This window comes from Oryzias latipes, chromosome 21 (genome assembly GCF_053564925.1).
Source record: "Oryzias latipes strain Hd-rR chromosome 21, Olatipes_Hd-rR_3.1".
Classification (NCBI taxonomy): Eukaryota; Metazoa; Chordata; class Actinopteri; order Beloniformes; family Adrianichthyidae; genus Oryzias; species Oryzias latipes.
This window is the reverse complement of record NC_136257.1, coordinates 24,679,604-24,701,871: the sequence shown is the minus strand read 5'-3', so window position 1 is coordinate 24,701,871 and position 22,268 is coordinate 24,679,604. Positions and strand designations below refer to the sequence as shown.

Sequence of the window (22,268 nt, the reverse complement as noted above, 5' to 3'; positions counted from 1 at the left end):
AGCCACACCACAGAGGAAGTTTTTTTAACCCCTCCCATATTTCAAAGTAATATGCACTTTGTCAATTGACAGTTTTGCAGTTGATTTTGCTTTAATTTCATTTTTTTTAATTGTAATACTGAATTGTAATTTTTCTTGTTTGAAATATAAATTGTGAAGCACATTTTGATATTGCAAGCCTGAGTTAGTCATTAACACGTCAATTGCAAAAGGCATTTTCATATTGCATGATCAAATTGCAAATTGAACTGTCAATTGAGAATTACATATTACTTTGAATCATGGATGAAAACATGTCCATTCCCAATAAAAAACACCCCTGTGTCTAAAAGGATAATTTCAATGCAGCAAATGTAGTAGTGAAATGTCAGTAGTGATTTCCTAAAAAATAGTTTAATTTAATGTGCAAGATAGCCAGTTTTTATTGTATACAAATTAGTTATTAATCAGCAAAACAGCAATCTGGTCTATACCCATGTAGATGAATTCAATATTTGTAGCATTTACTATTTTGGCAATATTAAACAAATTCTGGAAACAAAAACTTATAGCAAAATTTTAATAAATATATTGGGTCCTGTTGTTATTTATGTGTTTAAGGAACAATGAGATTTTAATTTTTACACAAGTTTCCTCAAAAGGGGAGGAAAAAATACACATTTTGTTATTCCATTAAGAAAAGGTTTGCCCAAGACAGACATTAGTTTTTCTCCTTACATTTTCTCCTATTGTTTCAAATATTGTAATTCCTCTCATCTTGGTGTAGAAAAATGTAAAAAATAAAAGGAAAAATATATACATATTTATATAAAAGCAAAACATGAAAAAGAAAACTTAATCCAGTACACTAATACATCTAAAAAATTGTATGTGATACAAAAAAATCAACAACTTTAGATACTTTTTAAAAGAATTGGGTTCACATAAATAATCATTACAGTCATCCATTTGCAAAAGTCATCTTAAATATAATAAGCCAGTTACAGCACAAAAAAAAAAGGAAGAATATGTACAAATATTATTTGGTAAAAGATTCAAAACACTTGAAAATGAGTAACATTGAGATTTAGAATTTTGCAAGCATCATGTACTCAACATCACAATTCCCATCCTTCAATAAGATCTTTGTCTTTTTCGAGGTTTGCTGGAGTTTGAGATGGTTTCTGTGTTGCCCCAATATGAGAGGTACTTCATCCGGCAACAATTACTGTTGTTGAAAATCCCAAATTACAGTAATAAAAGACTTAAATAGTCAGCCAACAGCTTTTGAAACAATATGTCATTATCTGGTGCCTCATTAGGTCCTCCATGTGATTGGAGTAAATTCATAATAATCTGAGCACATGTCATGTTGTGAAGCAGCATTAGAGGGTAATATTTCTGTCCCTGAGTGGTTTCAAGACCTGCGGGGCTCAAGTCCATGAGACAGCTGAGTTAATATCCTTTGGTTGTCAATCACGTTGAACTGACGAACATAGGTCCAAACATCTGGGTGGTGCTTGCTGGGCAGTGGTGCATCTTCACCTATTTCGTTTTTAAAGATTGGAGGGGTTGGACAAAAATAATGAGGTGAAACATGGACAAATCTGAAATATTTTATATACAAACACCTTTTCTTACAAACACATCTCTGCAGTTTTGACCAATCTTTATCGCGGAACTTACTGAATGTCTGACTCCTGCAGTATCTCACAATCTTCACCGTCTTGGCTATCATCCGCTGTGAGACAGAAAGCCGCAATCAGCATCAAATTCTCGCTGCTAAAGACAAATCGCACCGACTGAAGGACGACGATCTTGACCTGAAAAAAACTTACCATTTTCTCAAAATTGACCAAATTGTCAATAAATGTTTTATTGCCCTCGTGGGTGAATGTCATGTCTGTAAGAAACAAGAAAAAGAGAACACCAATTTTGGAAAAGATGTTGAAACTGTTTTTGGAAAAACATCCAATAAAAACACGTCAAAGTTTCAGCCAAGGGCCATTGAGATCAATGTGCGCATCTGTGTGGTTTCTGTTGTGTCTCACTTATTCTTACAGTTAGGTCTAAAATGCAAACGAAAAGTAAACGTTTTCTTAGATAAACATTTTGGGAAAGTATGGAGGTTTAAAGTTAGTGTCAAAAAAGTTTTTTATGCTTGTTTCTAAACTGTTTGAGCAACTACAGGATTCTTTTATTTTGAAACGGCATAAAGAGCTTTTCACCAAAGGAAAGCTGAAATATATATATATATATTTTTAAAAAATGCAGAACAGATTTGTACTGGGCCTGCTTTTGCTCTTTTAATAGTTAACTCTTAGTAATCTCTGAAGTCACCGGTGAGTTTGCTAATCACATTGGTTGTTCGCAGTGATGTAGAAATGAAACCGACCACCCAATCAGTATAGTTTTCATTTAAAATCATAGTAGATCTACTACTATGATGGAATCGACCTGGATGAATGAGAGTCTTCATAGACATTTTTCATTTAAAATTTACAGTGGACGTTTTAAAAAGTTATTAGTTTCAATATTTTTGGTTTAAAACAAGCATAACAAGAACTATATGACACATAATAGTTGCAATAAATAATCCATTGGAATAAACCCCTAGAAAATAGTCTAGTGGAAGTTAACCTGTTTTTTTAAGCCATTTTTCACACTATTTTGAACTTATCTTTCCTTTGTTTTTGGATTTATACATTTTCATTTTGTCTCTGCACGTCTTATATTTTTAATACAACATAAAAAACAGTTTAAGCTAAATTTACGAGATTTTGCAGGACAAATTGACAACATGTTCTACCCAGAATTGAGTTTTTATGGACAGTTCCAGGTTCGTCGTGGAAATATTAATGAACAACATCTGTAAAGTGAAAAAAGACAATAGGGTTGTACTAAAAAATGATATCAAACAGGATTGTCTGTTATTAACTTTACCTGTTACTAGTTCTAATTATTAGTAATCAATAATTTAGAAACAGACTACTTTACATCTTCTATTTTTCAATTCAGGTTTTTTCTAATAACAAGTGGGCCATAACACCTATAAATGACCTTCACTGGAAATGGCTTTCACCTTTGATCAGCAGAGGCATGAAAGGAATGACGGGAGGCTCCAGCTTTGAGAAAATCAGACGATATGAGCGGTGGTTCCTCGATGGATCCTGCAAAACAATTGCATTGCTAAGACACTGTCCTAAACACATCACAGCACAAATTAAACCTAAGCAAACATTTTCCCGCAGTATCCAGAACATAAAACACATCTATTCAAATACATATTCTCTAAAAGTAAAAACTTTCAGACAAGGTTTCTTAGCTTACCATTAAGTTCTCAAATTCTCCGTAAAATTTTTTGAATTTGCTGGGAAGTTTCTGCAGAAACAAAGAGCAAAAAGTTGCCAACTGGCAGTGAAAGAGGGAGCAGAAAAATCCACAGGTACCCACCTCCCAGGTCTGACTCAGTCTGCTCACTGCTGGGTTACTCAATCCCATGATAATGGCAAAGAACGCATTTAGATTCTTGTAATCTTTACAGCTAAAACATAAATGCAAAAAAAAAAAGTAATTTAATAATGGCACAAACAAAGCAACAAACCGGGGCTGCAGAAAAATACTTACTGAGCAGCAATCTTGATGAACTTTTTAAGGAGCTGCACTCTCTTGCTGATTTGAGAACACAGGCAGATCTCTGTTATCACCCAGAACTGAATTTCATTAAACCTCCTCAGGAATAAGTCCAGATTCACGCTGGTCTTATTGATGTGTTGCCTTCCAAATGTGTGGTAGATAAGCTCCAGCTGCCAAAAACATAATCGATGTGTAGGAATAATTCATTTTGTTCACATAAAATCTACCTGTTTTTTTCAGATACTTTTATTACTACTACTACTACTACTACTACTACTACTACTAATAATAATAATAATAATCCCCAGAGTTATTACCTCATGTACACAGTGGAAAAGCTCCCAATCGTATGAGGTCAAGTGGTAAGCCACATCCTTGGAGCTCATCAGCTCAAAGCTGCTTAATGACCCAGAAGAAGGACCCCCCTGCTCAGATAAAGGAGTCTAAAAAGGAAATCAAAAAAAGAAAAGAAAAAGGTTTGTGCTAAATCTACCAAAATACAAAAATGCGGCTAACATGTACAAAAAAAGCTACAGTATATCTATTTCTAATATGTTGCACATGTTTAATATATGGAGAGCAAAAAGAAGTGAGAGTTACGACGATATGCAAGAAAAAATTGGGGTTGTTTAAAATTTAAAATTTTATTTTCTGTTGTGATTTGAACACACCAGAGAATCCAGCTGGTCCCTCCGACAGGCAAAGAGACGTCCGTTTACACTGAGCGTGGAGAAAACGGACACATCGTTTGGCTTGAAGATGGTTTTCTCTGTAGAAAAAAGTACAACAAAAAAAATCAAGGAAAACTTATGGACAAATGTAGTTTATCAAATAATTGTGTACATGTCTGTTTAGAAAAAAAGAGGTTTTGGTTATGTTAGATTAAGATCTATGCCAATAATTTCAACAATAATGATGAAAAGAAAAAGTAAAATATTGTTCAGGTATTAGGTTAATAAACACAAGCTTTCTCTTTTTTAACAAGCCTCATGTGTATATGGATACCTTTGCTTATGGTGAACCAAATATATTTACCGGTAAACAAATTCTCAGACAGTAAAATATTTTATGTGCAGAAAGGATCAATAATGATTTGGTGAGCTTTAGCAAGATACTGCGTTTTGATTTTCCACAACAGATTTGGATTTGCAAGTTTAGTTGTCTTATCTTGAGGATTAAGACTTCAGTTGTGCTTCAAATGATAAAGCTGATATTTTTTAGAGATAAAAAAAACTGAAACGTTTATTAAAACCTTTCTAAAGAAGGCAGGAAAGCGCCAGAAGCCAAACATTTTTGCTGTTTTAATCACACAAAAAGACTGAATGCAGTCTACAGTTTACTGGTTTGACCACCTAAAAACTGGTGGCCTTCTCACCTCCAGCTGAGCTCAGGTGGACCAAGTTCAGTTCCTCCACCGACCCCAGCTTATCAGCAACAGCACTGATCACCTCTTGGACCGAAGCGGCCACAGGGACTCTGATGGTGGTGTACGTGTGGTCACAGCAGTAGACTTTGAACAGAACTGAAGGTTTGAGCCACATGAAGTTATGATCACAGAGAAAAATCCTGTCACTGGTCCGATCATGCAGAGAGTTTACCTACTTTCATCACTGCCCCTGATAGGTTGGCGTTTTTGTGGCTTCTCTTCTCCCAAACTGAACTGCCGCAGGAAGACTTTGTGCTGTGGGAGAATTCAGCAAATCCAGGTTCTCAAATATATATCAAAGAAAAAAAAACACGAGATGTTTGATAAATCAAAAACAGGAACATTTTTGACCTACCTTTTTCTGGGAGGCCATGGCAGCTTCAGCACTTTAGAGAAAAATCATAAATCAAACTTTAACTACCAAGTTTAATGATCACTGCTAGATATTCAGAAGTCATGATTCTGAATGTTTACAACAGCAGAAATTCTGATTCTTGTCATCATGTTCAGTGTTTTTCAACCAAGGGACACTTTTCTTGGATAAAAAAATTCAAGACACAACACCAACCAAAATGTAAAAAAAAAAGAAACCCTGATCAAAGTGTCCTGCAAATGAATCGAAAAAACTCAAAGAAAAATGTATTTTATGATTTTTCACATCTCTAACAAGATGAACACATAGCAGTTGATATTTAGGTTTATATTTCAGACAAATTGTGAATTAATGGTACGAGCTCCAAACTTGGTATGGACGTACCCCTCTTTCAGAAAATCGTTAGCCACGAGAAAAATCCAAAATGGCAGCCATACACACTCAATTGTTACAAAAATATTCAATGTCTGTTTGCCCCAGTCTCAATAAAAAAGGGGCTGTTCATGCACAGTCTTTAAACTTGAGGGGTACCTATAAAATACTGTTAAATATGTATTAAATATATAGTATATATATTTAAAATCTTGGCACACTGGTTGAAAAAGACTGATCTAGAAGACCAAATGTGTGCATACCAGCGCTTTACAACTCTTTCCAGTTCTGTCAGCTGATCCCCAAGGGCTGGAAGCCACGTGGCATCATTAGATGCAGAAATAAGAGATTCCTAAGCGAAACATGGTGATTTGTGAGAGCAAGGACATCTCTACATGAGGGCAAATGGGCAAAATGTTGTGTTAAAATAATGCACCGGCATAATTTAAACATCTCTGCTGCTGTTCTATTTATTTCCCTTTCATAACAGAAGGTTTGGACTGACCTGAAGGAAGGCCACGTCTTCCTGTTGCAGCTGGTCATCATGAACTGTAGCCCACTTCATGATCATGCAGATGACTCTGCGTTTGTTGTTCAGTGCGTAGTCCAGCTTCTCCTGCTCTGAGCCCTGAGAGGCCTGGGCATGGTAGCTGCACGTCAATTTAAGGACCAAAACAAATCAAGTCTCTGATTTCAGACAGATTTCATTAAAGGGGAGAAGCCCGGCGCCGTAAAAGGATACTGTGCTCTCAACAATGGACACAACTGGCTGTTTGGTACGAAGACACAGTGCATTAGCACAAAGTCATCTAAAGCTGAGTCTGTGACGAGAAACAGAAGCTCAAGTTAAAGACCCATGTTCCAAGAATACATCAAAGAGACATTTGAACACATGGCCCCATCTCTGTCACCTCTGCAGGTGAGCTAAAGCCATATGCACCCACATAGATGGAGTAATTAGATCAGCTCTGTGATGTTTGGCTAATTATAGATAAGAGCAAATGGGTGAGTGCAGAGCAGTCTGCAGAGGACAGAGGAGGAAGAGCCTTCACCAGCTCATATTGAACATGAACAAAGTGACATTCTGGTGGGGACGTGTTCAACAGTACCTGATTCGGTGAACTGCAAATCCAAGCGCATCATTTTGAGAAGATGTTCCAAAATCTTCTCAGGCGTCCCGGACATCACCCTGTATCTGTGGAAACCAAGGAGCAGAACACACCCTTGACTAATCAAGCAAAGCTGGCTCATAATGCTTAATGGCACTGCTATGGCCCTTGACTGATTTGTTTTACTCCAGCTTGTCTGTGATTGCTTCATTTTTTAACAATCATATTTACAATCAGTGCTCTCGGGCAGCTGAAGATGAAGGGACAAGTAGTAGAAGAGGAGCCATAAAAAACAGAAGAGAGAAATGAATGGGGGGGGGGGTCTTGTATTTGAAGGTGAATGAACACAATCCAGTTTTGGTTGTTTTTATTACTTGATAACAGCATGACAAGAGGGAGGCCCTGTCCTTTCTTCTCATGGGGCAGAATCTAGTTTTGACACTCTCCTGTGTGAAGAGTGGAGTTGATTAGAGGGCAACTCTGAACAAGTAATTGTGACTTGCCAGGCCTTCTTTTCCCCTCAGGAGTCAGGCCATCATTACCATTAATAGGTCTGTGTGTATTACAGCTGCTGCGGTACAGTGACAGACGCCTCTAATAGGATAACGCTCATCTGTTGCAGAGCACCGGGCTCCTCTGGTTGCAGGACTAGCAGCAGGTTTTCCTTCTGCTCATCCCATTGATGTCAATGTGTTTTATGAGGGGTGATTTCACATAGGTTTCTTAAATTACAGAAAGAAAAAAACATTGAAGAGGCTGTCAGTCAAGAAATGACCAGTTGTTTTAAAGTAAATAGTATGTTTTGCTCATTCATCACAAAGTGCCGAGTGGTTTTAACGTCAAGAAATTGAGACTGTGATGTTTAAATTTAAAATAGGTCTTAAAACAGCTTTGTCTGATGCGTACATTTGGTGTGTTTGTAAATTTACTTGTAATGGACTGCAGAGGATCCGTCGGCGGAGTTTCGAGCGCTGCCCAGAGTCTTTTCCAGCACCAGGACATCCTGACCGTGCTCCTCAAGACGCACAGTGTTTGCCTCCACATCCTTCACACAAACACATAAAAACAAGTGTTCAGAAGAAGGTTAATGAGGACCTCATTTCAGACACAAAAAAAAATGTATGTACAAAAATTGAGAAAGGCTTTAAAAGTTACATTCATTTTCTTTCCATTTTTTTGGAAATGAAATAAACCACTTCCATTTTCATTTTCAAAATAATAAAATAAAAATCTGCAATTTTTAATTGCAAACACTCTAAAGTGTTAAACTTATTTTTTCCTGGCAAGACATTAAAAAAATTCTTAGAAACATCAACATTAAGCAGTTTTTTTATGTACGTTTTTCACATAATTGTAAATTATGTGCAGCACGTCCATTTTCCATCTAAGAAAAGGTTTTAGCCCTTCTTTCTACAAAGATTGGCTGAAAACCATTACTCTGTTTCAAACCATTAAGCTTCTACCACCGTGCTTCACAGAGATTTTGGTTTTTGTACTTGTATGTTGTTTGTGTTTAGTTTTTGTGATGTGTTCTTCTGCATTATGGCAAAAAGTTACAAATTGTTTTGTCTTTAAAGCGTGGTGGTTTGTTTAGATGCAGTTTCAAGCTCCAAATAACCCAATATGACATCATTGTATCAGAAAAACACCGGAAATGTGCCATGTGGTCCATTTACTCTGTGGCTTATCCTGCAAAATGTTCACTGTAGCGAAAAAATGGGTCTGGGTTCTTATGGGTTAAAACACTTTTTTTTAAATTAACTTCTATTGCCTTAAACATAAAATACAGGATTCTAATTGAAACTGTCAAAGTCTGAGATAAAAATATATATTTTTTGTGTATTCAGACCTTTGTAAAACTACTTTGCTATTTTAGAATTTTCCCAAATGTTTTCCACAAGTAAAACAATCTTTTATCCTGATGAAAAATAAAACATTAAATTATGAGGAATTTATCTTCATAGACATTTGGTGGTGGTGGCTGCCACTTACCTTCCTTATTCTTTTTTCTTGAATTAGTGTGTCTATATTTCTGCTCTTTTTCTGTATTATTAGCTACTTTTTTATCTCACAGTAATACTGTTTCATTTTTTTTTAATGCCTAAAAGGTTTTTATGAAACTGGTGGTCTATGATCCACGTTTCCACATTTAACACAGACGCTCAGTTTAGTTAAAACATCAAAAATGTGTTTTTTTAATAATGAAACTTTGAATTCACTGTTAATAAACCCACAAAACCAACCTTTTATCATCACATTCAATATTTGATGGAATGATGGACGGTGGGTCGAACTCAGACAACTTCTAAGTCTTTTTTTCCTTCTGCTGTCAGTTCAGTTGCTATGGTGACAAATAAATTTCCCACGTGTGGGAACAGTGGGATCAATAAAGTATCTCTGATTCTGATTCTGATTCAGCGCCACAACTCTTCTGTGGCATCACCGTGAGTTCACCAGCAGGGGGCGATGGTGCTTCTCAGATTCGAATGAACCGCTTGCATTAACCTGAAACTCACCCGTAAAATCCTGTTAAAGTCCTCCTTGTCCACTCTCAGGAAATGACAGTTGTCCTCTCGCAGGACAATGGAGGCAGCGCGTGGCGCATCATTCACAAGGGCCAGCTTCCCAAAGTCATCTCCTTCATGCAGAGTGCAGACAACACCCTGTGGGCAGTGATCAGTTAATGACACACTTATAGGCATTTCAAAACAGAAGAAAAACTCACTTTCCCATAGATGACAACGTCGACAGAGCCCTTTAAAATAATGTACCATGATGTACCCTCATCTCCTTGGTTGAACACTAAAAAAAAAACGTTAAAAAATATTGTTTGGATTTGATTGTAATAAATGTATTGACGCCTTTGCCGCTCACTCCCATACTTACACACAGTTCCTGCCTTTGCGTGGGACTCAAAGATAAGAACTCCTGCCAGCTCCCTCTTTACCTGCACCAGCCACATGGACAGATTGTGAAAGATGAGTTTTATCACAACCAGAGGAACAACCAGAGGAACATGCACAGTGGTGTGTCACCCTCTTATGGATATGGAGGACTCACAGTGGTCGACAGATGAGATAAGGCCTTGATGTTGAGCAGCTCTTCATAAATGATCTCCAAGTCATCTGCTGCTCGGTCAGATGATCTAGAAAACAAAAAGGGAGTCAAGAGACTGCCGTGCCACCACAATGCTTTGTTTTGCCTTTGTAAGAGCTCATGCGGAGACATACGGTTTCCTCAGAATCATCCGCAGGTGAGCATCAGGTCCAGTCTGAGACAGGAAAAGCAGGGCCTCCTGCAGCTCCTCCTGGCTCTCCCCCTTCTCTTCTTCGCTAGGTAAAGGAGCATCCTCCCTCTCATCCTCAAGGAAACGGTAGAAAAGATACTTGTCCTGGAAGTTCATCTCCTGCTCCACTGCAGTGATCACAGCACAGACAGCAGTTCTTCCAATGCAAACCCTTGATTTAAATGTTTGCGGGTGCAGGCCCTCTCACCATGATTGAGAACACCTTCTTCCAGCAGCACCTGCCACATGCCCACAGCCTGAGGACGGGAGTGGACGCACGAGCTTTGCTGCATCAACCAGTCCACCAACTCAGTCCCCACACAGCATTGCCTGCAAACACACTTTATTTATGTTTTGTGTATTTGGAAATTCATCCGAAGCTGTTTTTAAACTTGGAGAACCCAAAAAACAATTTATGTCTGGACCTTTAAAGTTCATTTGACTGTATTTTTAAATTTTGGGTAGCAGCAATTACAATTGTCATTTTATATATATATATATATATATAACAAAGCAAACTGTTGAAAAATCTGGTTCATTTTTATATTGATCTTTCATGTGACATTTGATTCACGTTGTAATGGAAAATGTTGATTTGTCATGAGACTATCATAATTTAATAACAAGTAAACATAAAAGAGTGATAAGTAAGCAATGAAGTAAGCAGACATTGTACTGATATGGATATGTTTTGGTTGTTGCTTGAGAAAAAAACTTTGCTGGATACTTGTACCAAAAAGAGCTTTTTCCTATGACTTTAAAAAACCTAACACATTCATTCACGTAAAGATTTGTATTAAAAACATTGTTTCTTTTATATGCAAAAATATATCAGTGAGGGTACAGAACAAAAATGTTGTTGTTTGGAAAGGTGTGGTAGCAATAATATCAGTGCTATTGCTTGGCTAGGAAAACTTTCTTTTCTAGAAAATGTGTAGTAAGCCATTTACTGTGACATTACATTCACGTGAACATACTTTTTTATCTAGCTTTGTGCATTTTCCTCCTCTAATATTGTAGTTCTGGTAGTTTCCAAAGTCATTATCTGTCAGCTCCCAGCTAACCTGTATGTCTTCAGGTGGAACTTTCTGTCTCGGATCATGTGAGGTGCCTTGGAGAGGATGGCGTTCCGCAGAATCTTCCCGGCATGTAGGATCTTCTCTGACAGAGTCTGAGCACATGCAGAGGCTGAATCACATCTCATTTGAAAAAGTCTTTCTCGAGCCAAACACACACTGGAAATATGCTGTTTCCTACCTGAGACATGCATTTAGGCTGAGGTTTGGCTGGACTCTCAATGAGAGACTTCTGCAATGAAACGCAAAGAGCTAAATTTGTCTCAAGACAATGGTTTCCTGTAGAACACAACAGTCTAGTTTAATTACCGGTTGGAGAAATAGTGGTAAGAAGATTTAATTACATTTATTGAGGCTCTCATTGTTGTAAACTGCTGGACAGCCCAATTTCCCTGCTTGGAGTCAAATTAAGTTTTTGTTACTTTCCATTCTATTCTATTCAAAATGCCGAATTTAAACTGTTGACTTTGAATCACCAGCTTCAAGCGCTCTGGAATTTTTCCTTTTTGCATTTCTTCTGAGTCACTTCCTTCTGAGCCTCAGCCGAAGCATCAATTTGCTCCAAAGGCACACAGATCATTTCAAAATCTGCAATACTGTCATTTTTTTTTTTTACCTCTTTTATTGGTTTCATGTCTCCCACTGAGGCAGGAAAAATCTATATTTGTGATTTAAAGTGCAGCATGTCTCAGAAAGCAGAGCAGTTTCGTGGAGATTTTAAAGCCTCATGTTTAAGTTTTCAGTTTGTATGCTAAATTGGATTAGCACTGCATTTGTTTGTTATGTAACAGGAAAACAACTAAAGATTTCTCATTTTGACATCGCAAATGTGCTGCGAATGAAACACAATGCTAAGTGACCATAAATCTGCTTCACTGCCTCGTTATCATGCAGGAAATCACAGCCGAAAAAAACAGAGAGAGGAACTGGGATGGAGACAGAAAGTCCTGTCCCTTTGTTTAAACTTTCTTTTTTAGTGAAAGGTTTTCAAACGTAACGACACATTTGAGCTTCATTTTATCATGTTTTGTGCTGTAAAAACCAGAAAAAAGAAACAAAAGTTTGTTTCGCCTCTTTTGTGGGCTTTTGTGTTCGATATTGTCGGCAGACTTACTTTATTTGGATGTTTGGAAAGTGGAACAAAGGGGATGTTTTCCTTATCAGGGATTCCTGGTTAAATAAAAAATACATAAAAAACACTCAAACATGTTAAACAGAAAATTATCAGAAAAACAATGAATCAACAAACCTACAGGTGAGAATCATAAGCTATTAAAAATTAAAATGTTGAAAAGAAAGAGCCAAATTCTAGTCCACAAATATTCCCTGCATATTTTGAATTAATTCACATTTTTTTCATAATTTTTGACTGTTAACACAAGTTACTTAAGCATACAGTATGTTTCAAACACCAAAGTAAATGCCATCTAGAGATAGTTGTTGCTCTCTTTTCTTTTCATTTCTGAATCTCCTTCTTGACAAAACTTGGTCCTTAATTTCAATTTTAGCAAATGCAAATACATGATGACCTGATATACTGTAGCTGGTGGAAAATTTAACAAATCTCTTACGGAGATTGTTTTTCAATATCAATGTGCTTCAAACTGCAGATGTAGACCAAAATAAATAAAGTGAAGTTATGTCATACTGTGTATCTCCAGTAAGAAATAAAAAGCAGTCCATAGCTTGAAGAGTGAGTCATAAAACTACTGGAAAATGTGGTGTCAGTAGGGGAAAAGCAGCATAAAAGGGCCCATCAGTGTTCAGAGGTCTAATAATGGATTGACTTGGTAAATAATACCGCCTCGAAATGGGAACCTTTTATAATTACAAGACATTCTTAGATGGTTTAGTCTGATCTCAACTGTGTGATGTTAAAGCAAAGACCTGAGACTGTATTTCTGGGTCATCCACATTTTTTACAAAGAGGGCCAGATTTGGTGAAGGTGGAAATATGTGAGATCCAAACATTCAGCCTGACATTATTTTTACTATTTTAAAAACATTACATTTAAATGAACTAATGAACTTTTTTTTTTTGGAAATAGCATACTTTTCATTTCTTCCCACAAATACATCTGGATATGATTTTACCAAAATCACTGTCAATTTGTCAAGTTTTTGCACCGTTCATTCCTAGTTAGCTGGTCGTACATTGCATCTGGCAGTGCCTCTTCAGAGTAATTATGAAAACGTAATGTAGCCAACCCAAATTAAGAAATCATGCACAGTTTTTATAAAGTTCTGGGGGTTGCTTATTTGTTAATTTTATGAAAGAAGCCTGCGGGACGGTGGACATTTAAAAAAGGGCTGCCCTTGCCCCACAGGCTGGACTTTGAACATGCCTGCTGTGTTTGGGCCTTTCTGTTTGGTTATTTGACTTTATTTTCTGTCCTGATTTTCCCACTTTCTTGTTCACAACAAGGTTGAGTTGACCCCCCGCATCCGCTTATAGTTTTAATAATTCCCTCGCCATGCATTAATTTTCAGTTGCCAGACATTTTGTCTCTCTTGTCTCCTTCGTTCTTACTTTTACAAGCATTTGTGTTTTTTTAAGTTACATCTTTGTGTCATCCTTTGTGTTGTTTTGCATTTTCAGATTCTTGTGACAACTGTGCACTTTTTTCAGCGACGCTATTGGTTTTTGGTGGCGTTCTGTTTGGAGGTTTCCCCCTGTCGGTCACACCTGGTTCAGGTTGATGATCAGACACAGCTGTTTTCATTTCTCTTAATTACCCTCTCTTTCTGGTTTTCAGCTTTTCATTGTTAGGTTACTTCTAGATTGGTTCTTGATTTTTTAAAGAAGTACTAGTTTGCTGAAAGAATATAGTCAATATAGTGTTGTCTTTTCTTCTGTTTTTTTTTGCAGTTGTGTTTGGTAATCCCCCACTGCTGCTCACACTCCTGCACAGTAGGTGGTGGAAATGCACCCTGACGTTGGCGCCACCTGTTGTTTTAACAAGAGGATTGTCAGGTCATTTTTATGCCACCTTTTGTTTTTGTGTCCTGCGTAGGTTAATGTACTAAACATTTAATGTTCTGCCTTTTCTCCTGCATTTTGAGTCCTCATCGGTCACAGTAAGGCTGTGTCCAAGCATGTCTGTGGTCCAAGCTCACTACTATTCCCTGTTTGGTAGGGGTGCCCGAATCTGCGATTTCAAAATCCAGCCTACTGAAAAATTCCTCAAAGTCTCTGCAACAAACCAGTTTGAACAATATATTTGCAAATATAGACCACAATGCATTGCTTCTGAAAAACTCATCAGTTGACTGAATGTGTGTGAACATATTTTTATAAACCATCCAAGTTTACTTTATCATAACACAGTGGATTCATAAATATATTTTTTATTTTATTTTCTTATTTATCAGGTTTTTATTTTGAGAAGTCTGTGACATCATACTTGCATTTGAAAAAAAAAGAAAAAGAAAAGTAATGTGTCTGAATTGCATTAAACTCCCGTACTAAATAGCCTTTTAGGATTAGGGAGTGAATTCAGACACGGCATCAATTTCAGTTTGCAGTTGTCAAAACTGCTTCCATCTCAGTTATTTGCTTCTCTGTATGTTGGTTTACAGTGATGGACAGTGCGAAGCTTCATGAAACTACAAACCAGTTGAACCAAATGTGTCCACATGGCAAAGCAAAGTCCAAAACTCCTTTGTGCTTTGTGGTTCCAGGTGAGAATGACACTGCATTTGACAAACACATTCTTGGTGTAATTTTACGAACTTCTTCTATTTTGTTGCTGTGACAGTTATTTATATTTCCAGAGCTTCAGGCTAACACAAAGACAGGAGAAGGACGTCACTGACACTGATGTAAGCTATCAAAGCTATACGTCGGTTACATGTACAATAAACAACCGTTCTTTTTTGATTTCTTAAGATGTCAAATTTTTCAAAGGAACATTTTGTTAGAATACCCTGATGTCCTTTATCCAATGACAGTGATGCTTTGCAGCTTCACCAGCAATGACATTGAAGGGGAAAAAGAGGTGCGAGAACAAAAAATATTTTTTAGCCTCTTAAATTTATTTATTGGGGGATAAAAAATTAACAATTTTATGTCAGAAAATGGCTCAAGACTAAACGGTTAAATCAAACGTTGACGTGATGACAGTCCTAAAAAACAAAAGACTTCTAGACCCTGAACATGTTTTCTGCAGAAGTCTGTGGTTTTAACCACCAAGTCCAGTAAGGTCACCAGCGAAACCAAAAATAGATAAATAAATAAAGAATGGTATTCTAACAAAAAGATAAGCATCAGCAATATAGATATGCATTTTGAAAATAAATTTGTAGCCACGCATTGTCTGTGCTGACTCTGATGTTATCATAGTCATGCACAGTGTCAAAACTGTCTTGTATATTATTACACTTCTTTTTTACTTGCGTCTCTTTTGTAAATACTGCTGGCGATGCTTGAAGTTCTCCCAAAGGGATACATAAAGTCAATATAATCTAATCAGTTTAGCTGCATACAAGCTTAGCCTTTTGACCGAAAAACACAAACTTTTCTTTTTTATCTCGTTTTTTTTTCTCAGCCGAACTGTTTGACACAGCCACACTTTGTTTGTACAACGGAGTTTTGGCTGTGTCAAATGCACTTTGTCAAGAGCAAAGTGTTAAAAGGTGAAAAGTCTGGGCTACAGCAAAGAGAAGTGTTGAAAACATGTTTAATTTATAGAAACCCAGCGGTTAGACTGCTGGAGATTTGCTGCACATCAGGAGGAATAGGCTCCGCCAGCATAATTTATAAACCCTGAATAGCTGACATGACAAAAATTCTGTCAATCAGTAGCAAAAAGCAGATTGTCTTAGAATGTATGTTAAAGATTTTTGAATATTTAAAAAGCAAAATTTGTACCAAAAGAGAAGAGAAAAGGGAATGAATAGTTTCTGAACGATCATTAAATTTGTATGACCAGCTGCTAAATCAGCAGATTTTATATTCCCTCTGCACACTACTGTTCGTGTTTTTTATGGGACGTAAATTTAAAGTAAGTCAAAAAGAGTTTTACTGAATAAAACAAAAATTGTATTCAGTTAAGTTACAGCAGAGAAGCATAAAAAAATAAGAAGGTGTAAGTCAGGGGAAGGTCACAACACCAAGTCTGCTTCATATGAACTGTGTAGATGCATTTAGGTTCAGATTTTTAAGTTATGATAATTACGCAGCATAATTAAAAAACGTACTTCTTTTAAACAAGTTAGTTTAAGCTCTATTATAGATTTGAATGTGTCAGTCTACCTGGCATGAAAGATATACGAAATCAGCTCAAAGAAAGGAAAAAAGAAAGAAGAGAAAAATTGCAGCTTCACTGAGATCCCTTACAAGAAAGAAAAACACTTACTGTCTGAGCCACAGGTGCTTTCCATCACACCATAAGGTGGAACGAGTAATCCGGCCATGCAATAGTAGAATTTCTACCACAAAAAAAAGACAATGTTGAAAACGTTACTTACACCTCTAAACAGCTCTAGGACATATAACACCATGTAAATAATCTATGATAGAACATTGAGTTTGCATTACAGGGATGAGCAAGAATAGTAGGAAAAAACATATTTGTTCTGACATTTTACAATCCAACATGAAGCACAGAATCCAAAAAACAAAACGTTCAATTTTAAGTCATTAGGTGCTAAAGGTTTTTTTATCACCCTAAAAGTCAACAAAGAGGAAAGTAAAAACGTTCAAGTAACATTTTCTAAAGTGCGCGTCCACTTGTGCTGTTTTCTTAGCATTTTTCATAACGCTTAACAAGATATTTTATTATATCAAACTCGTGTGCACATGAAGTAAAATATTGATGCAGCTGTAATGAATAGTCAACTAATTTACTCTTAAAAGTTTGTCAATGCAAACACTTTTTTTCAATCTTGTACCATTTTGTGTTTTGAGGTGAGAATGTACTGAAACAGGACAGTCTTGTAATAAACTATTACCGTACTTTTCACAGCAACTCAATAAACGTAATAATAAAGTAGAAGAGCAGTAGAAAATCTCAATTAATTTACAATTTCTTTGAATCTGATGGCATCCTTTTATGAAAGTACTTCATAACAGATTGTGAGATTTGATCTGAGGTGTGTTTCAGTGTCTTTAAATAATGTTTTTGTGGAAAATATATAATAATAATAATAATAATAAAAGAGAGTCCAACACACATCCGCATCTCTACATAAGGCATAAATTTAAAAAGAAAACCCGATATAAATATAAAGATTGGACAGCAATGCACAGGACCAATGACAGACCTGAAAAACCCATAACACCACACAAGAATGAACATTATTTATATTTTGCACCTTTCTTTGTGTCCCTACAAAAGCCTCCTGGCTTACATTAGTTCTCTTTATGATGCAGTAGCCTTGTGGAGAAATAAAATCCGTCGCATCCTTGTCCTCCAATATGAGCCAAAGTCAGCAGGAGTTTGTGGTGTTTGTTGACATTTCATCCGCATTACTCATAGCATGCAAACGTTAGCAGGGGTCAGAGACTGATGATCAGAGAGAGGGGATGGAGTAAAAAATGCTCTTGTTAAAAAGATAAAATAAAATCCTTCACTTGTAGAGGTTAAATTTGATTTAATGGCCATTTTTTTCTGTGGATTTGTAATGTTTTCTTGTCAAGGGTTTGATTGAGCAATAATATTCACCATTGTTCTGACATTGTGCAAAATGCAGAAATCCACAGGGCAAATGAAGCGAGACAATGTTGCCATGCCTGCAGTTTACTGCTGCTGTGACATGCAGCACAGATATTACGTAACACACAGAGTACTGCACTCCCACATTCATGCAAATGCAATGCTTTTGATGCTCACGTGTCAACAGAGAGGTGGTTAGTTGTTGAAATTATAGTTGTGTGTCTTGACTTTGTGGGGCTGCTGACAGGCCGATTCAAACTGTTAGAATGACTGTAGAAGGCAACCAAGGGAATTTCTAGAGAGAATGTTAGACTTTATTTGTGCTAAATACCCCAACAGCAATGAATTTTTTAAAGAGACTCTCCAATGAAAATGGGGTTTTGGGTGATTTTAACATGTTTTTGTTGCGGGAAATGCAATGTAGTAAGAAATATATTTGAGTATGAGTATTACTTTATTTAAATCGTTGTGAATCAAGAACAGACAATAAAATGCAGTTTGGAAAAGAGTAAATTTATGAAAATACGCTGGGCAGGCCACAATCTGCTCTGAGCTCTCAGCAACAGGGGGGGGGGGTTATTCTGAGTTTATACTGTGTTTATACCACAACTTGGAGGCGAATTTCTAATAAACTATTGCAGCTCTGCAGAAACTATGTTCCTTTTTTAGTGTTTAGTTTGCGCCTCCACAAAGCTCTCCACTTCCATTTCAAGTGTTTGACCGATCACAGAATGGTATCAATTTCAGCCCGAGCGATGTGATTAAAACAACCCCATATTTGAGTCTTTGAAACCAAACTTACACTGCTGTACCAGAGACAAAATTTCCTGTTTTTTTTTTAGAGAACAAACCCTTTTTAAACCAGTTTTGCAAAGCTGTTTAACAAATATCCAAATAGGCAGGTGAGAGAGGGACTTTAGGTGGACACGCCCTAAAACCCCCAGCTACAAACAGAGCTGTAAATGCATGCTTCACAGTGGACCTTAGTAGTTCAAACATTTTCTTTAAGCTTTTGAAAAGCCGAAAGTCGTTAAAGTGAATATGCACCTATGTATGGTGCACAAATTCTTGTGTCGTTTTCATCAACGCTTAGTCAGCAGCTCGTTTTTCAGGTATTTTGTGAGGACAGAATTTGTATTTTACCTCTCCTTTCTTTCTTGCAAAAAAATTAAATAATTCAGCAACTTCTATAAATGTCTAAAAAGCATTGCAATTGCAACATCTACATCAATAAAGATCACAGGTTTGTTGAGAAGATTCATGACTTAAAATACATCTGTGATAAAAAAAAAAACAACACCAAATCGTCATTTGCTGCATGCAGATAAGCCATAGATCAATAAAAAGTCAATCGTGGGTCACTCAGGATCAGGCTTGATGATCTCTGCTTAAGTGAGGTCAAAGTTAAGGCAAGAATCCTATTTTTTCCCTAATGGCAATGTACTCAAAGGTCTCATTTAAATGAAATTCGTCTCTCTGAGGTCATGTTATCGCTTTAGCGGTGCTTTAGAGAACCACTCTCGGAGTCAAAACTCTGTGTCTTCAGCATTTTCCAATGAGCATCAACTTGAATGAGAACCTTTCCGGATTCTATACTAATGAATTTAGTCAGACCTTTAAATGTTACTTAAGAATAATTTATTCATGCAAAATAAAAAACTATACATTTAATCAATGCAAACGTGTTACAACAGTTAGATCACTAATCCTGTCAATCTTTCCAGACAATTGAAGGATTTAGGATTAGCGAGATGCACTTAAACAGAGGAGCACATGATCAAATGAACTCAAGCTCTCTGAACCAACAGAGCTGAGTTCCCTGAGGGGCAGAGCCCAGCATGCAGGATGCAAGTGTTGCTTTAGAGGATTAGCACCACTGTCAGGTGAGGAAAGAGCACTCCACCTTGTTCTTAACAATGATAATTCTGGCATTATGACAAAGAAACTTTCACACAATGCTGTTAAATATCAGATATTTATCAATTTTTATTGCATTGTTTTCTTTAAAAAAACCTTTAGCTCTTACTTTTTATTTAAAAGAAAAAAATTCATGTCATTGAGCAATGTACGACATAATGAAAGCAAACAAAAGGTGGATCATTTTCACAGATAAAAACAGTGTGGAGTTTCAGGGATTTCTTTTTGCTTCTCTGAATCATGACAAATAACAGAAATGCAAAGTGGTTAGATTTCATCATTTTTAAAGCAAATCACTAAAAACTAAGATGAACTAAACACAACATATGTAAAACATACAAAATAAATAAAATAATCTTTTAGTTTGATCAGTTGAAAGAAGTATTTTATACGACTTAAGGTGCATAAAAATATATTATTTTTACAATCAAATGCCATCAAAGCAGGTATTTTCAGTTTGTTGGACAGAACAGATCAGAAACTACTGAACGTGTGAGGTAGGCTTTGGTATTATAGAGACAGAAGCCCTTAAAACAACCTTTAAATTGATTTAAAATGTCACAGACGTTATTTTATCCCTTTATTTATTAGATTGACAGCTTTGATTTTTATTTTAACCTTTGTGACTACGTTTACAGTCTTTCTTTGTTTTATAAATCCTGAGAATCACCTGTTTCCATCATCTGAATTTATAAACGAAATAATCCATTTTTCTCCATCAGTTATTGTCAATCTTACATAATGGGAGTATGAAGCCATTTGTTAGTTTTAGTTCCGCAAACATTTACACTTATTTTATCATCAGTAACTTGAGGCACTTAAATAAATCTGTTTATTCCACAGATCTTCTATCTTTTAAAGAATGAAAAATTGTTCATTGTGATATGTCTATTTTTCTGCACATGCGGTTTATACAGATATGACAGATATGATTTTGCTGTCATCTCTTATTGCTGCCTTTTGGCTCTGGTTGAACAACATCTCTTGTCTTTTATAGAATGTTTAAATGTAGATTTGCCTTGCAGATGGTTTTTAATGTTGTCAAATTACACAACAGATGAAAACAGAGTCTTGTGTCATCTTACTTTTGGTGCAAAAGCAGATCGATGCCACTGTTTTCCAAGTTCTATCTCTGTTAGCTCAGTTCAATCTGTGTCTCAGAGTTTAACGCTTGAGTACATGCATTGCAAACCATCACTGTGCTTGAATGCACGCCTGTGAATGCATGCCTGTACTTCAAACCATTTGCTGCATAATATTACATAAACAGGATTATAAAATCTTGATTTTTTTTAAAAGATAAATCTGAATAATTTACATTTAACTTTGTTCAACCAAGAAAAAAAGGACATGGCTAAGACATTAAAATCAGTTTTTAAGAAACTTGTAAAAACTCATCTAACATATTTCTTAGTAAAAGACTAATGCAACATTTGCTTCTGACCTTTTAACTACAAATGCATGCATAAGTAGTGCAGAAGAGATTACCTAAAGATCGTGTTTGTGTCCCATAAAGCCTGTTTTTGTAGAAAAATCTGGAGGATCCTCCAAACCACTTAATCCAAGCGTTATCAAACTCTCAGAGCGTGTGCTTCCAGTTTTTCTACTCCAAGAGACTCACGCTGGTCCACAGGTCCAACATGATGCAGCTGGGCCTTGGAGCCACTCTGGGAGCAGAGTGAGCAGACTGTGCCAGCCCGCCAGCTCTGCAGAGCGCTGCTCAGCTGCTGACTTCTTCTGAGCAGCAGTTGCTAGGTGATTTCTCAGAGCATGCTCAGTCTCTGCCCCTCCCTTTGTCTGTCACAAACCCAGGTTAATCGGTACACACAAGCCAGAAGATCTGCAGCTTTTACAACGTCCAAACACACCAAGGGTCCTGCCTAAGAGACTGATTGTTACTGAAAACCAATAATAAAGAAGTGGGATTTTAGAATGTTCTGGGCTTGCAGCTGTTTAAGGAAATATTAAGTTAAAATGAAGATTTTTAATACAAACAAACGTAATAAAAATTATTTTGATTTTGTAATGCAACAGCTTATGGATGTGTCAGCCATAAAAGTGCTTTGCTTTCAGAAGAATAAATTAACTCACTTTTATTTTTAGTTTTTATCTTCTACATACCTTTTTCCACCTAAACGTAACTATAAATAATGGAGAAATTATGCACATCACCTGTAAGCATAATTTACAAATAATGTATATACATAATATGCATGTTTAAGACTTTATATCTATATTAATCACAAAAAAGCATAGATTGAATTGTCAAATAAAAAGTCAAATTTTAAAAAAGACAATTAAAGTTACTCAATCAGTCAATGGATGAAATATCAGGGGGAATTTTTTTTTTTTTTTTTAAATAAAAGATGTGTAACTTAATATATGTTTTAAGGTGAAAATGTGTCCACACAAACAGCTGAAAAACTCCTCCTTAAAAC

The 22,268-nt window shown here is 36.3% G+C and overlaps 1 protein-coding gene and 1 long non-coding RNA gene across 5 annotated transcripts in view; one reads left to right on the top strand and one right to left on the bottom strand.

Moving 5' to 3' along the window:
• Window positions 1-402: 402 nt before the first annotated feature.
• The window catches only part of rapgef4a (Rap guanine nucleotide exchange factor 4a), a 33,984-nt gene continuing 12,118 nt past the window's right edge, over window positions 403-22,268 (bottom strand). For 3 of the 4 annotated variants that reach the window (XM_004081920.5, XM_078939313.1, XM_020713135.3), the window contains 27 exons: window positions 16,615-16,687; window positions 12,372-12,427; window positions 11,439-11,489; window positions 11,246-11,352; window positions 10,390-10,511; window positions 10,126-10,309; window positions 9,956-10,040; window positions 9,782-9,842; window positions 9,621-9,697; window positions 9,412-9,558; window positions 7,825-7,940; window positions 6,896-6,981; window positions 6,529-6,607; window positions 6,292-6,436; window positions 6,050-6,138; window positions 5,397-5,427; window positions 5,218-5,296; window positions 4,991-5,137; window positions 4,287-4,384; window positions 3,933-4,058; window positions 3,607-3,785; window positions 3,433-3,523; window positions 3,310-3,360; window positions 3,062-3,149; window positions 1,818-1,882; window positions 1,666-1,720; window positions 403-1,524 (listed from right to left, as the gene is read on the bottom strand). In XM_004081920.5, the coding sequence (XP_004081968.2) occupies window positions 1,397-1,524; window positions 1,666-1,720; window positions 1,818-1,882; window positions 3,062-3,149; window positions 3,310-3,360; window positions 3,433-3,523; window positions 3,607-3,785; window positions 3,933-4,058; window positions 4,287-4,384; window positions 4,991-5,137; window positions 5,218-5,296; window positions 5,397-5,427; window positions 6,050-6,138; window positions 6,292-6,436; window positions 6,529-6,607; window positions 6,896-6,981; window positions 7,825-7,940; window positions 9,412-9,558; window positions 9,621-9,697; window positions 9,782-9,842; window positions 9,956-10,040; window positions 10,126-10,309; window positions 10,390-10,511; window positions 11,246-11,352; window positions 11,439-11,489; window positions 12,372-12,427; window positions 16,615-16,687 (2,616 nt within the window). In that variant the 3' untranslated portion in view covers window positions 403-1,396. Of the gene's footprint in view, window positions 1,525-1,665; window positions 1,721-1,817; window positions 1,883-3,061; window positions 3,150-3,309; window positions 3,361-3,432; window positions 3,524-3,606; window positions 3,786-3,932; window positions 4,059-4,286; window positions 4,385-4,990; window positions 5,138-5,217; window positions 5,297-5,396; window positions 5,428-6,049; window positions 6,139-6,291; window positions 6,437-6,528; window positions 6,608-6,895; window positions 6,982-7,824; window positions 7,941-9,411; window positions 9,559-9,620; window positions 9,698-9,781; window positions 9,843-9,955; window positions 10,041-10,125; window positions 10,310-10,389; window positions 10,512-11,245; window positions 11,353-11,438; window positions 11,490-12,371; window positions 12,428-16,614; window positions 16,688-21,318; window positions 21,570-22,268 lie in introns of those variants that run through there. The other variant, XM_020713134.3, reaches the window with a different exon arrangement.
• LOC144988668 (uncharacterized) lies at window positions 14,096-15,125 on the top strand. Its single transcript, XR_013652634.1, has 3 exons — window positions 14,096-14,231; window positions 14,837-14,938; window positions 15,032-15,125. It is a non-coding gene; the product is annotated as an uncharacterized LOC144988668 (long non-coding RNA).